The sequence below is a fragment of the Erpetoichthys calabaricus genome, chromosome 7 (assembly GCF_900747795.2).
Source record: "Erpetoichthys calabaricus chromosome 7, fErpCal1.3, whole genome shotgun sequence".
Lineage (NCBI taxonomy): Eukaryota > Metazoa > Chordata > Cladistia > Polypteriformes > Polypteridae > Erpetoichthys > Erpetoichthys calabaricus.
The window spans coordinates 164,354,434-164,371,063 of NC_041400.2; the positions used below are offsets into that span (position 1 = coordinate 164,354,434).

Sequence of the window (16,630 nt, forward strand, 5' to 3'; positions counted from 1 at the left end):
AAAAGTGTTGTTTTCAAAACTGTAAATGTTTGAGGGAGTTCTGAAGTCACAGCAGGTCAGTCAGATCCCCAGGGAAGTTGCAGCAGGTGTATAAGAAGCAGGTCGCCGAAGTTAGTTCAAGGTGTTCAAATCAGACTTCCATCAAAGTTCTGTAGCATAGGCAAAACCAGCAAATTGGAAAATCAACTCTGATGATTTAAAACTGGAGTTTGTTTTGTATTGCTGTCATGATTGAAAGGTTTCTGCTATTACATTTAATAAGTTATCAATATGCTAAAAAAAATCACAACAGTAGCTGTAAGTAAAACTTGAAGTTGTTTCAGTAGACCAAATATAATACATTAACCCTTAACTACTCACACCATTTCTCATCTCGGAAGTACTTGCGCGGTGTACTTTATGCACCAGTGTTAAAATGGCTATTTATATGCATGCTGTGAGGTTGTAATATAAAATATTGCAATAATTTTAAATTGTATATTTTAATTTAATTTAATACCATATTCCTGAATAGTTTGACACAGTCTAGGACTATCTGAAAATAAACCTGATCCACTTCTCCAGTGCTCAGTTCGTCACCAGTCACACTTTCATCCACTGCAGGATTTGCGCATGTATCACATTTCACTTCAGTTGTTGAATGAAGAACATCTCATCGTTGTCATATATACAGAAGTACCCACGCAGTGTACCAAGTGCACCACATGGAACTTGCGACTGTGCATCCACTCATAAAACTGGCAGGGTGCACACTGGAGGGAAACCATTGCGACACTGGACTTGTTGTTAAATCAAGGTGAGGGTAGATGGCGAATGCTGCCAGACGGTTCAAGTATAAGGACCTTGGACAAAAATAACTGTGATTGATGTACAAAATACACCAACGCAAGTAGTTAAGGGTTAAAGGAAATGTGAAATATTAGGCTAATGATTTGAAATGTGCCAAAGGGAAAAGACTACCTAACTTGAGTAAATTATTGCATTGTTAGAATGAAAAGCAAAACAACCAGAAGTTAATATTAAGGAAGCAGTTTCTCAAATGTAACTGTCACAGTTCTGAGTACATTCAGTAGAATTGTTCATGAATAAAGAGAAAAATGTAAAAAAAAAAAAAAATGGTCAGAACCGTATAACTGACCAAGAGTTTTAGTAGGGGCTAAGCATCCTAACCAGGCAACAAGTCATCACCCAAGGCAGTGCAGCTTGTTGTTCACGTTACTCTCTTTATCTCTCCCTTTTTTACTTTGCTTTTTCCTTTGGTGGCATTGACTGTTTCTGTGATGAGATGCTCTTTTGTAAATACAGTACTCTTGTTAGTTTTCAAAAGGACACAATTGTTTCAACTTCAGTTTCTGATTAGATGTTGAGCCTAAGTGCTAGAAGATGAAGTTTAGTGGATATATCAAATGTTATTATTGCAGTTTTTCCTTTTTAGTTTACTCACCAGATGGAGTAACTTTTCATTTTGTGCAGTTTGTCTGACTCCTTAATTGTGCTCCACTCAGTGCTGTTTCAGAAATGTTGTTAGGGAAAAAATCCCTTCTAGTGAGATTTGCTCAGTGGACACTGACTTGTGCTAGTTTTTTTCCCAGAACCTTTGGAAAAACCTTCTCCACCCTCTTACATTTTTTTAAGTGGCTGGTTTACCTTCATTCTGTTCTAGTACTATGACTTTAATAACATTATATACATATAGTAGTTGAATGAGACAACTAAATTATTGTTTTCAGCATTTGGCATGGGTTCAGATAACCTAACTGAAAAAATGAAAGAATCTGGGTTAATAATTAGTCTCATTAATACATTTACTAGATTTATCAGCCAGTCAAATTGAGAGCAGCATAAACAAACCCCATTTAGAAAATGTCTGATGAATAGTTTTTTACTTAGTTGTTTGAAAGTGTGTTATTTCATCATTCGTGAAGGTAGTTGGAGCTACTGCATAATTGTCTTTGTGAATGTGTTTGTAAAGGTTTGTTTTTGAAGAAAATAACCCCTAGACAGTGTGTTTGAAATTTTCTTGATAATATAAATGTACAGTATTATGGTTTAATGTAAAAAAAAAAAAAAAAAAAAAGTAAAGAAATATAAACAGCATAACTGTGGTGGTCATTTTACTGTAAAGCAGTGGCTCCCCAGTTTAGTCCTGAGTGACCCCTTTGGCTTGGTGTTTTTATTCCAACCAGTTTCAAAGTGGGTGGATTATTTTTTTTAATAGGTCTCATTGTTTTGTGAGATTGCCATTTTTATTGTTATTCAAAAAAATTATCGTATATATTCATACATAAGTCGGGTCTTGAAACCAGAAAAATCAATCATAAAATCATCCATCCATCCATTATCCAACCTGCTATATCCTAACACAGGGTCACGGTGATGATTTTATGATTAGACCCCAACTTATACACCTGTTCAAAAATGCAACACTTTTTTTTTTTTTTCTTCTTCTTGCTTCCTCCAATCTCACACCAGTTTCTCAGACACATCAAATTTTGTTGCAGCAGCACAGTTACCAATTTCTTTTGCCACTTCAATGACTTTTAATTTAAAACCAGCTTCATATTATGTTCTGATTGAATGCTCCATCGTAGATAAGGGATGCTCTTACGATGAAGGTGTATGAAGGTGTGAGATACAAAAAAAACACAAAACAGTGCAAACGTCACTTTGGAATAGTTTAGGGAAGTACCGTGTGGTCTCGTAGGCACAATACATAGAAAAAAAGGCAGTGTGTTCCGTGGTCACTTGTGTCCTTGTTTGTAATGTTCTTATTTTAAAAGCTGTCTCTGCTTCTCATTGCTATTCATCAACATTTAGTATGAATTAAGGGAGCCAACTGTACAGAATTGGGTACATTTTAAAGAAAACTGCAAAAGAAACAAGCGGTTAAAGCCATGCCAAAGAATGCAATGAATTATTAATTTCTTAGAAATACTTGTAACCCAGATAACTAAACGGTGAGACCAATTAAAATTAAGAATGACACACATTGGCCATGAAATTGAGTGGGCCCCCAGGATTGATTTAAATTGATTGATTGAAATTGATTGGGCTCCCAGGACTTACTTTACACCACTGGTTTTTAAAGTTATTTGCATCTTTTATTTAAGTATTTTTTTAATCTAATTACGTTTCAAGTTGGAGTGATTGACCAATTTTGACTTTTAATTCGTATGTGCTATTTCTATTCTATCTTTTGAATTTAGGTTAGCTTTTCTTGAAGCTTCCAGCACAGGAACTTTGTGTAATAAATATGGATATAGATAGTAGTATTTAAACTCTTGAAGCCGTAACACTTAACATAATGCCAAGTCCAAATCAAGTGGAATAAGTGTTAATCAAAAGAATTCCATCAAACCCTCTTAATATCATCATGGGTTGAAAAGATATTTGTTTTGAAAGCTATCTTATATTTTTTGTGAATCTTGGTTGATGCCATTATTAATAGAAATTAAAATGTGGCAAGAGGAAAAAAGAAATCATTGAATGTGCCATGATTTATGTCAATTTAGCTTTAGAGCAACATTCTTATATACTGTAAAGTCTGTTATTCAGATGTTCTAAATTGGAAATGCAGTAGAGTAACTTTATATATCGAGGGGAAGGCCTAGATTTGCCATATCTACAATGCATGTGAGGAGGAATTAAGTTACATGTGTTTGGTACTATTGTATGATGCTTCTGTCATTCACACACATCACTGCCTAAAAGATGTCAAGATGTTCTAATTAACCAACTATAGTCGGTGCAATTGGCAATGCTTTAGGGCAAGGGTCACCAACTTCAGTCCTGGAGGACCACCGTGGCTGCAGGTTTTCATTCTAACCCTTTTCAGAATGAGTGACTTGTTTTTGCTGTTAATTAACGTCTTCTGAACTAATTTTAATTGATTTGCTCTTGAAGACTCAGACCCCTTAACTGTTTTTTTCCTTAATTAGCAGCCAAACAATAATGAGATACAAAATGAGCCAAAACAACTGGCGTCCTTCATACAATATCTGAAAATAAAGAAAGATGAAGGCCTCAGGAATGCTGATCTGCTCTTAGAAAAGAGAAAATCAACAATTTCGGAAATGTCTGCTAATGCACCACGAGAGCAGCAACAAGTCACAGAGTTAAAGAACGGGTTTAATTAACGACAGGAATTGGCACCTCATTAAGCAGCTGGTTGGAGTGAAATTGTTTGGAGTTTGAGGCCCTGAGTTAGTTGGTCTTCTGTTGGCTCCCTCACTTCACATTTCACTTCTGTTTGGGTGCCATTTAAGGAAATAAATGAAGAAATTTAGGAGAACAAATCTTACAAAAGCAATTCAATTATAATGAATTCACAAGAAGTTAATTAACAGCACAAACAGGGCACTCAATTAAAAAGGGTTAAAATGAAAACCTGCAGCCATGGTGGTCCTCCAGGACCGAACTTGGCGACCCCTGCTTTACGGCACTAGTGACTCTCCGTTAAAAAGGGAATAATCTCCTTGTTTGAAATAAGGTAATTTTTCTTTACAATGATTTTCTTTTCATACAAGTTTTAATTTCAGTCAACAGGTGTGTAATAGAAGTGAATGCTGTGTTAGTTCAACACTTGATCTCTATTCAGAAAAGAATATATATGTATAAGCAACTGAGTGTTGGCATCAACAGACTGTTTTTTAAATTTAAGATGCAATCTTTTTAATGTTAGTTTACTGAATGTGGTCACAATGAGTTGTGTTTTTTCACATTTTTGAGCCTTAACTCTGAAAACCTTTAGAAACTGGAGCAGCTAAATCAGTATCCAGATTTTAACAACTACCTGATTTTTGTTTTGACCAAGCTAAAGTCTGAAGGTAAGCCAATTTAATACTTCTTTTCTAGTGTGCAAATGGTGAAATTGGTAAAGCAAAAGAGTTATCCTCATGTATTTTCTAAATGTTCTTAATTTAATATTTTGCATTGTTGTGGGAAGCCATTAGGATGTTTGACAGCTTATTTGAACTCCGTGGACAAGTTCTTTTGTTTCTTTTTTCAACAACCTGTCATGAAAATTACTAAATTCTAGATGAGTTTGCTTGTTTTGGAGCTGCTCTGTTGGAATCGGTAGTGGATTAACTAATTAAATGGATGAATAGATAGTTTTCCTAAAGTCAACAAAATTTATAAAGAGCTTCTACACACATTGTTAAAGTGGGAGGACGCAATATGCTAAAATTGCTGTCTGAAAGCTTAATTTGCAATTTCTCATTGAAAGATTCTTAGTTATTTTGCCTGTCCTCTCCCATGTTTACAGTGCAGTTCTGGACTTTTATAAGGGATCCAAAGAAAGTGTGCAAGAAAAGGGACGTGTAAGACAACTGTAAAATATGATTATTGTGTATTTAGTAGTGTCTAGTTTGTTTTTTGTGTGTCTTGCTTTAGTTTGTACAACATCCGTATTACTTTGGCATTTGCAATTGCACATTTTTTGTTTTGGACAAGTACAACTTCTGCTTAGTTTTCTTATTTTTCCATAATGCAGTCATGAGTGACTGAAGTGAATAGTCATTCGTTCAGAGTCTTGACTGCTCTGAGAAAGCTGCTAAATATTAGTGAAAACTTTAGTTAAATATGAACCTTTATGGATAAACCCTCTGATGCAAGTTCTTGTTGTTTTGTGCTTGCAGTTTATGGATGTGATAAACTTAAGATTGTGGATAAAATGTGTTCTAAGTATCTACTCTTATTAAAGGCAGTCAGAATTTATAATTTCCTTTTACTTGAAACAATCTCTAAACATATTGGCTCAATCAGTATGCATACACAATTTAGCTTCTATCCTATTCAAAAACAAACCTTTTAATTGAAATTATTTTTAATTCAGTATTTTAGCTATTCTGTATGGTAGACTCCTAAATTGAGTGATAATCATTAGATGCACCTTTCATGCATTTGCCGTTAACACTCATGAAATAGTATCAGTAATGCATGGCTATTTGCATGAAGTAATTTGTGCTGAGTTTAATGTTTTTATTTTAAGAAGTCATAACTATACTGTCTTGTAGGTTGTCACACTTGTTGAGTTTCTTAAAATGCATTTCTCTGTTAAATTTTGCAAGTTGATGTTTAGAGTAGCAACATAGAAGTGGTTTTATGTAATTTTAATAGCTGAAGGTGCACAGAGTATTTGCAACACATCTGCCAAATGGTTTCCTCATTGTCTTTGGTATAAAATAAATTATTGTATGCTAGTGCAGAGATGCCTATGATAGTTCAGAGAGAACTGTGTATTAGTCTGGTCACTATACTAAAAAATAAAGAAGATGCATCAGTTCTAGAAACTGTGCTGAGGAGGGCAACCCAGTGTACCCAGTAGTAAAGTGAATGCAGGTTCAGAGAATTAAATCCTTTTAGTCTTGAGATGAGAAGACTTTCTGGGAATCTAATCAAGGTTTCTTTCAAAATTCTTAGATATTGATACAGTTGATCCATCAGAATGCTGTCCACTAGCTGCATGTGTCTCTTTTAATACTGATTGTTTTCATCTAGCTGTTGGTCTTGCTTGATTCAGTACTCAGTAGATTTTTGTGCTTTATTTCATATATGCTAGTATTTCTTGAGTTTCTAATTCAATGAATGGAAATTGTCAGAACTGGTTTTAAGACCATTTTAGTAGCCTGTGTGATTAATAGAATAAAAAAGTTTACTGGTCTTGGCAAATCTGTATTAATTCTTTCATTAAAACACATTAGACATATATCATAATACACAAAGTTCTATTTTATAGTTGGCATCACACATTTTGTTGCAGAGTTTACAATTAGCAGACCAGATTTTCAATTAAATCTGGACCCTTTACAAGAAATGGACACCACTAATTTGAGTTTTTTAAACTAATGAAAATCTATATGTAGATATCTAAACTGATAATTAACACAGAATATTAAATGTTCAAACCAATTGACATAAACTTTGGAAAGCTAAACCTATCAGAAAAGTTGAAATGGGCATTCTGTAGAATTATTGAGAAAGTGCACAACATATTGTAATGTGCCATATAAATAACTAATTTGAATTCTGACTACCAGAATTGTAGATAAGTGGTATTCCCTTTTTTGACTGATGAAAGTTAAATTGCATTTTTGTTCAATTCAATTTAATTCCAGGCAAAACAATTTAGACCACAAAATGTAATTTTGACTCATCGGAATATAGTTGACTAATCAAAGGAAGTCATTAAATGTTAATTGCTATGCTAGTATAACGATGTCAGTGGGATAAAGTGACGTGATCAAAATGAAAACTCATTTCTTACACAAGAGATGCAGATAAAAAGAAAGAAAAGAACTGAAAAAATTTCCAGTTCCATTGTATCAAAACACCACTCACATCTACAGTTATTCCCAGTTTCAGATAAAAAAGTAACCGTGTCAGATCTGGGGCGGTTGGGGTGGGTGGGGCTGGGTGTTGTATTGTGATCTTGACTGAGAAAATAAAAGTGGATAAAAAAACCCCCCGCTATTTTACAAGTACTATAAATTTACACCGGCTGTTACAGACACAAATCAAATGTATGTTTTTATTGTATAATGTTAACAATAAGAGCAGCTCACTACTCAAAATGGTAAATTTGCCATTTTGCCAAGTCGGCGGATCTTACCACTACACCACGGAAGCTGCTGTATTGTACCTGCACATTTTATGAAAGTGTTTATTTGATATTTGGCCATCAGCCTTCACACATTATACAGTTCATATCTACATTTTGTTATTTATTACTAAAACATGAAAACGTTTCTATTTTAACGATGTGTTTACATAGATCGTTGTAGACACAAAACGCACATCAAATTATTTCCCCTTAAAATTCTGGGTAGCTCACTCCCAGATAATCAATCAAGGCAGGAACTTGGAGAACTTCTTGCCTGTTCTGAGGTGATAGGGGTGGGGTGGGGTGGGGTGGGGTGGGGGGGAGATGGTATAGTAGGCTGCTTGCTGTTTGGGCTTATCGACACATTTAGAAGACAAAAGACGCTGACGGGAGGTGCGAAGGGATTTAAGGTGGGCCGGATTTACGAGTTTTTTTGTAGGGCTCTGGTAATTCTAGTGTTAAGTGCTTATGGACAATGCATTTTGTTTTAAAAGATGAAGCCCTTTATTAACCCCCAGACCAGTGTTAAAAACTTTAGTTCCGAGTGTCATTCGGACAACTGTACAGATGCATCTTGTGTAAGCTTTAGAACTGAGAATCACTCGGGCTATAATAGTGCTGTCAGTGCTGCCATTGTTTGGAGAAATTATGTTTGAGTGTAGGTTTTCACTAAATATGAATTATCTGCACTTTACCAACAATGAAGACTTTGATGAGAATACCCATCCAACACCCAAAATTAAGAAAATTTGGGCAATATACCAGGTGATTGTAATATCAGCTTCGATGAAAATCTCATGGCCTATAAGGGCAGACTGTCATGGAGTACAGTACATCGCATCAAAAAGACCAAAATTTGGCATAAAGCTTTACGAGCTTTGTGAATCTAAAACGGGGTACATTTAGAATTCGGTTCTGTACACAGGGAAAGGTACAATATTTGATCCGAAATACAGTCAGTATGGCGTTGCTACGTCATCGGTGCCGACTTTGAAAGAGACTCTGCTAGACCAAGGTTACTGTGTAACCATGGACAATTTTTATACTTCACCAGAGCTATTTGACATCTTTCTTCAAAGAAAGACTGATGCATGTGGAACAATGTGTCCCAGCCATCGTGGCATGCTTGAAGACTTTGGCAGAGCTAAATTACAGCGAGGTGCACTACTAGCTTGGCAAAAGGGCGAAGTGCTTGCACTGAAATAGAAGGACAAGAAAGATGTTTGTCTTCTTAGCACTGTAAGTAATGCAGCTACTGTCACTGTACAGGCAAAAGGCAACAAGCAGGTTATGAAGCCTTGTGTTGTCGTCGCCCACTATCACAGTGGGCAGCGTAGATCGTGCAGATTGAGAATTTACATCCACACTACCACCAAAGAGAAGTGGTTGACCCGGCACATCGTGGACCAATCCAGTGTGACTTATTGATAGACATTTTATTACATACTTCCAACAGGGAAACAAAAAGCAAAAACCAACTGGTACCTGTGCAGTGTGCTGTTCAAAAACTGATAAATTTTGGAAAAAAAAAAAACTGGATTGCGTCTTTCACCGTGCTTTTAGATTTACCACACAAAGGGCTCATTTCGAGATTATAAACTCATTTGGCATCATTAGTAGTAGTACTATATTATTATTTTTGTTTTTATTGTTCATTTCATATTTTTATTTATCATTACTATTATTATTTGCATCATTATTATACTTTTGAGATTTAATGAAAACGTCATTTTTCATGCCCAAAAAAATGCATTGCTTTTTGCGTTTTTAATTGGAATAAAATGCAGTGCTAAGGAGGTTAAAATGTGATTCTCGATGCAATAAGCTTTTTTTTATTTTTTTTTTTTAAATTTTTATTGATTTTATTTGAAGCAAGTAACATTCCATACAATCAAATCAAACTTAACTAATCAAAATTCAACCCCCACCCAAGAGAAAGAGAGGAGCCAACAACCAAAGCAAATCTTAAAATCTGCAAGGAAGGAAGAGTATCATTTTCCCTGATAAAGAAGCTTATTCTAAAATGTTATTGATTAGATCCTGCCATATTTTAAAATAAGTTATGACTAGATCCTCTAAGTGAGAGTTTGATTTTTTTCCAATAGTATATAAATTCAGTTATCCACTGAGTTAAATGAGGTGGGGTGGGATGGGATTCTTCCATTTGAACAAGATAAGTCTACGTGCTAGTAGTGAGGTAAAGGCAGTTAAACTTTGTCCTTCTCCACTTTAACACTAGAATTACCAGAGCCTACGAAAAAACTCGTAGATCCGTCCCACCTTAAATCACGTCTTAAATCCGTTTGCACCTCTCCGCCAGAGTCTTTTGTCATCTAAATGTGCTGATAAACACAAGCTACTAGCAGCCAGCTATTCCATCCCCCCACCGACTTAGAACGAACTTCTCCTAGCTCATGCCTTGCCTTGATTTGATTATCTGGGATTGAAGTGGAGTTTTAGAGTGGAAATAATATAGCGTTATTTGGAATGCACGCATTTTATGTGTGTTCCGTTTCTATAGTAGTCTGTGCAAACACATTTTTAAAACAGAAACGTTTTTCATATTCTAATAGTAAATGACAAAATGTAGGCATAAACTATATAACGTATGAAGCCTGAAGTCCATATATCAAAGAAACACTTTCACAAAAGGTACAAATAAGAGAACACATGCGCTTTTATTCAAAAATATAACTGCACAAAAAAAAAAACGCGTTAGCATGCCACATTGACACTCTTACTACATCTGCTGCGGTGGCGTAATGGTATCAGCTCCTGACTGGGAATCAGAGGGTGGCGAGTTCGATCCCGCACGGCTCCACTTCGAGAAGTGAACTGCTCTTATTCTTACAATTTTAGAATCTATACTAATAAAAGGCAAAGCCCTCATTGACTCACTCACTGACTGACTGACTGACTGACTCACTCATCACTAATTCTCCAACTTCCCGTGTAGGTGGAAGGCTGAAATTTGGCAGGCTCATTCCTTACAGCTTACTTACAAAAGTTAGGCAGGTTTCATTTCGAAATTCTACGTGTAATGGTCATAACTGGAACCTCTTTTTTGTCCATATACTGTAATAGAGTGCAGCTCGATGGCCGTGGGAGGCGGAGTTGCGTATCGCGTCATCATGCCTCCCACGTAATCACGTGAACTGACTGTGAACGCAGTACGTAGAAAACAAGGAAGAGCCCCAAAGAGCGCTGAAGAAAACATTCATTACACAATTGAGAAGGCAGTGAAACAATAAGAAGCGAGCGAGTGACGCATCTATACTAATAAAAGGCAAAGCCCTCACTGACTGACTGACTGACTGACTGACTGACTGACTGACTGACTGACTGACTGACTCACTCACTCACTCACTCACTCACTCACTCACTCACTCATCACTAATTCTCCAACTTCCCGTGTAGGTGGAAGGCTGAAATTTGGCAGGCTCATTCCTTACAGCTTACTTACAAAAGTTAGGCAGGTTTCATTTCGAAATTCTACGCGTAATGGTCATAACTGGAACCTCTTTTTTTGTCCATATACTCTAATGGAGGAGGCGGAGTCACGTATCGCGTCATCATGCCTCCTATGTAATCACGTGAACTGAAAACAAGGAAGAGATTTACAGCACGACTCAAACGCGGGAACGAAGGTAAATGACGTTAATTGTTGAGTGTCTTTTAATACTGTGTAAGCATACATATTAACACATGTGCAATTAAACGTGTGCATTTACGGGGTGATTTCTCAGGCTTAAAAGCTCGCCTTTTATTAAAAAGGTAAATGCAAACTGTTTTCATTCTGAAGGGCACAAACCACGTTAGATTTCAGCCGTTAAATGTGCAAAAATGTCGGTACACCAGATAAATAAGCGCAACATATTATCAGTTGTATTGTATGCTTACAATACATATAGAAATATGTTAATCGTTAACTAATAGTATGGGATGGTGTTTTTCGACTCGCACCTTGATTTAAATGATTGCATGTCTTGGTGGGTTTGCGTAGCTTATTGTCAATATCTTTACACCTCTTTTTAAGACTTATTGACTGAAACGGGCTTTCACGAAAAAAGTTAGGGCTTTGCTACAGGATACACCCTCCACAAGTTAAGTAAGTAAAAATAAAGGTATTCCCGGGTCTCCAAACTGGCACCTTTCACTGCGCCACCATACCGCCCGCATACAAACTTAAAAGGTTTAAATAAAACAGAAATATATACCTTTATTTTTACTTCCTTAACTTGTGGAGGGTGTATCCTGTAGCAAAGCCCTAACTTTTTTCATGAAAGCCCCTTTCAGTCAATAAGCCTTAAAAACAGGTGTAAAGCTAAACTTGCAGCAATGCTATTCAATTACACTTGCCTAACACCTCTCCTAAGGGGAGATACTGTGGGATCTGGGCATCCGTCAAAGCACCAATCACAGGCCCGATTAGAAAGTGGGAAGCTATGATTTGTCGTCTCCCTCCCATATAACAATCACAGCCCGTGTTACAACGCACTATGTATGTATGTGTATATGTACTGTGTATGTTTATGTATATGTGTATACATATATGTGGATGTGTATATGTATATATATATGTATATGTAGATATGTAGATATGTGTATATGTAGATATGTATATATATATATATATATATATATATATATGTATATGTATATATATGTTTACATAACCTCTTTAACACACTACTTCTCCGCTGCGAAGCGCGGGTATTTTGCTAGTAACAACATAAATTTGATTTCAGTCTGTAACAGCCAGTGTAACTTATGATACTGGTAAAGGTTAGCTTTTTTTTTTTTTTTTTTTTTTTAATTCACTTTTCATTCTCGCAGTCGCATTCAGAATCAATCCATACAACCCCATCTGACATAGACGCGCTATAGCTCTGCAGTGTACCACGATGCATACTACCGCCCCCCCCAAAGGGTTCTGACACACAAACGCTGGCGAAGCTGCCTTCTTCGTATCTCACCGTCACTTGAAATCAGCAGTTCTTAGCATTGCACCACGCAAGTTGTCGTATCAACCACCAACTGTAACTTGCTTTCTTTATTCTTCGGTTATAGTCTTGAATAAAAGTGCACTTTTATTTATGTGAAAACAGCTGTGTCAGATGGGGTTGTATGGATTGATTCTGAATGCGACTGCGAGAATGAAAAGTGAATTAAAAAAAAAAAAAAAGCTAACCTTTACCAGTATCATAAGTTATACCGGCTGTTACAGACTGAAATCAAATTTATGTTGTTGTTCTAAAATTGTAAGAATAAGAGCAGTTCACTTCTCGAAGTGGAGCCGTGCGGGATCGAACTCGCCACCCTCTGATTCCCAGTCAGGAGCTGATACCATTACGCCACCGCGGCGGTTGTAGTAAGAGTGTCAATGTGGCATGCTAAAGCGGCTTTTTTTTTTGTGCAGTTATATTTTATTTTATTTTATAAAAGTGCACGTGTTCTCTTATTTGCACCTTTTGTGAAAGTGTTTCTTTGATATATGGACTTCAGGCTTCATACGTTATATAGTTTATGCCTACATTTTGTCATTTACTATTAGAATATGAAAAACATTTGTTTTAAAAATGTGTTTGCACAGACTACTATAGAAACGGAACACACATGAAATGCGTGTATTCCAAATAACGCTATATTATTTCCACTCTAAAACTCCACTTCAATCCCAGATAATCAAATCAAGGCAAGGCATGAGCCAGGAGAAGTTCGTTCTAAGTCGGTGGGGGGATGGAATAGCTGACTGCTAGTAGCTTGTGTTTATCAGCACATTTAGATGACAAAAGACTCTGGCGGAGAGGTGCAAACGGATTTAAGATGCGATTTAAGGTGGGACGGATCTACAAGTTTTTTCGTAGGCTCTGGTAATTCTAGTGTTAAGTCCATCTGGGAGTACATCAAGCACAGCTGTTAATGGGTTAGGAGATATTGTGACACCAAGGCTGTCTGATAGGTATTTAAAGATTTTTATCCACATGATGTTAATTTGGTGCATGCACAAAACATGTAGCCCAGTGAAGCTGGAGCAAGATTGCAGCGTTCACAGGTTGAATCTTGTAACGGATACATTTTTGACAGTGAGGTAAATACACTTGATAAAAGATTTTAATTTGAATAATTGATTGCTTTGCACCAGGAAACCCTAGGCCTCAGTCCAATGATCGACTTCGTGGTTGTGTCGTTGGACTTGCGGCCACATGTCTTGGACACTCGGGTGAAGAGAGCTGTCAACTGATCACTTGGCTTCGATGGTGGGGGAAGATGCCGGTCAGGCCTGGTAGGCCCATACGTATTGTGAAGGTCTGCTGGGAACGTCTGGCAGAGTCCCCTGTCAGAAGTAGCTTCAACTCCCACCTCCGGCAGACCTTCAACCACGTCCTGAGGGAGGTGGGGGACATTGAGTCTGAATGGGCCATGTTCCGTGCCTCTATTGTTGAGGGGGCTGACCGGAGCTGTGGCCGTAAGGTGGTCAGTGCCTGTCGTGGCGGCAATCCCCGAACCCGTTGGTGGACACCAGCGGTGAGGGATGCCGTCAAGCTGAAGGAGTCCTACAGGCAGCTAATAGGTACCGGCAGGCCAAGCGTAATGCGGCTTTGGTGGTTGCTGAAGCAAAACTTGGGTATGGGAGGAGTTTGGGTAGGCCATGGAGAACGAGTTCCGGACGGCTTTGAGGAGATTCTGGTTCACTATCCAGCGTCTCAGAAGGGGGAAGCAGTGCAGTGTCAACACTGTATATAGTGGGGATGGTGCGCTGCTGACCTCAATTCGGGACGTTGTGGGTCGGTGGGGGGAGTACTTCGAAGACCTCTTCAACCCCACTAACATGCCTTCCAGTGAGGAAGCAGAGCCTGGGGACTCAGAGGTGGGCTCTCCCATTTCTGGGACTGAGGTCACCGAGGTGGACAAAAAACTCCTTGGTGGCAGGGCCCTGGGGGTGGATGAGATATGCCTGGAGTTCCTCAAGGCTCTGGATGTTGTAGGACTGTTTTGGTTGACATGCCTTTGCAACATTGCATGGACATCAGGGACAGTGCCTCTGGATTGGCAGACTGGGGTGGTGGTCCCCCTCTTTAACAAAGGGGACCGGAGGGTGTGTTCCAACTACAGAGGGATCACACTCCTCAGCCTCCCTGGAAAAGTCTGTTCGGGGGTTCTGGAGAGGAGGGTCTGTCAGATAGTTGAACCTCGGATTCAGGAGGAACAGTGTGTTTTTTTGTCCTAGTTGCGGAACAGTGCACCAGCTCTACACCCTTGGCAGGGTCCTGGAGGGCGCATGGGAGTTTGCCCAACCAGTCTACATGTGTTTTGTGGACTTGGAAAAGGCATTCGACTGTGTCCCTCGGGAGTCCTGTGGGGGATGCTCGGGGAGTATGGGATACCGAACCTACTGATAAGGGCTGTTCGGTCCCTGTACAACCGGTGTCAGAGGTTGGTCCGCATTGCCGGCAGTAAGTCAAACCTGTTCCTGGTGAGAGTTGGACTCCAGGGCTGCCCTTTGTCACCGATTCTGTTCATAACTTTTATACATAGAATTTCTAGGCGCAGCCAGGGCATTGAGGGGGTCCGGTTTGGTGGGCTCAGGATTGGTTCACTGCATTTTGCAGATGATGTTGTCCTGTTTGCTTCATCAGGCCATGATCTTCAGCTCTCTCTGGATTGAGTGTGAAGCGGCTGGGATGGAAATCAGCACCTCCAAATCCAAGACCATGGTCCTCAGCCAGAAAAGGGTGGAGTGCCCTCTAAGGTTTGGGAGCGAGATCCTGCCCCAAGTGGTGGAGTTCAAGTATCTCTGGGTCTTGTTCACGAGTGAGGGAAGAATGGAGCGGGAGATCGACAGGTGGATCAGTGTGGCGTCTGCAGTGAAGTGGGCTATGCATTGGTCTGTCGTGGTGAAAAAGGAGCTGAGCCGTAAGGCAAAGCTCTCAGTTTACCGGTCGATCTACGTTCCTATCCTCACCTATGGTCATGAGCTAAGGGTAGTGACGGAAAGAACGAGATCGCGAATACAAGCGGTTGAAATGAGTTTCCTCCGCAGGGTGTCTGGGCTTTCCTTTAAAGATGGGGTGAGAAGCTCAGTAATCCGGGAGGAGCTCAGAGTAGAGCCACTGCTCCTCCGCATTGAGAGGATTCAGATGAGGTGGCTCGGGCATGTGATCAGGATGTCTCCTGGACGCCTCCCTGGTGAGGTGTTCCGGGCATGTCTAACGGGGAGGAAGCCGTGGGGAAGACCCAGGACACGCTGGAGGGACTATGTCTCTCGGCTGGCCTGGGAACGCCTCGGGATTCCCCCGGAAGAGCTAGTATAAGTGGCCGGGGAGAGGGAAGTCTGGGCATCTCTGCCCAAGCTGCTGCCCCTGCGACCCGATCTCGGATAAGCGGAAGAGGATGGATGGATGGATGATTGCTTTGCGCATGTGGACCTAGAATGTATTCTATGCATGGCTGCCTTTCATTCCTTTTCAAAGGTTTTTTCTCCCCTGTACCCTGGGATCTTTGAAAGGAAGTGTTTTAGTTTTAGGTTCTAGCCACTCACCATCCAATTGCAGCTGCCAAAAGTGTCCGTGTGCAACAACAGGTAAAACGTGATATCTACACAAGGTTATCATAGTGGTAACATTATATTGAAACCAATACCCATTACATATTGTATCATTACACCTAGTATCTTCAGGTTTAACCGTTAACCATAAGCTACTGCTAATGTTCCATATATCTTGCCATATTTGCATATTATTAGTCCTTAAAGCCATTTGCATGTTATTTTTCTGTATCTGTGCTTGTAATATGTTAAAAGTGCATACAGTCCAGTTCATGAAAGTTGAGACATTTAGCCATCGAATGTCATTGCTAGCCATGATTATCCAATCTGAAGCGCGTTGTTCCCAGTTTACTGTTTGCTGATGAGAGACCATGGACTGAGGTAACCACCTAGCCATTTGGTCTGCCACTTTGTGAGTATGTCGTCCCACATTCTCAAGCTTGTTTGCAGTTATTTCATTATCTATGGTGTTTAAAGTT

General features: G+C 39.0%; 1 protein-coding gene across 3 annotated transcripts in view; it reads left to right on the forward strand.

The window, feature by feature from the left end:
* Nucleotides 1-16,630, forward strand: part of tnpo1 (transportin 1) — a 168,742-nt gene that overhangs the window by 3,058 nt on the left and 149,054 nt on the right. For all 3 annotated transcript variants that reach the window (XR_003716763.2, XM_051930192.1, XM_028805662.2), the window contains exon 3: nucleotides 4,751-4,826. Coding sequence is in view for 2 of the 3 variants with exons in the window: in XM_051930192.1 (XP_051786152.1) it covers nucleotides 4,751-4,826 (76 nt within the window). In the remaining variant the exon portion in view is untranslated. The remainder of the gene's footprint in view (nucleotides 1-4,750; nucleotides 4,827-16,630) is intronic.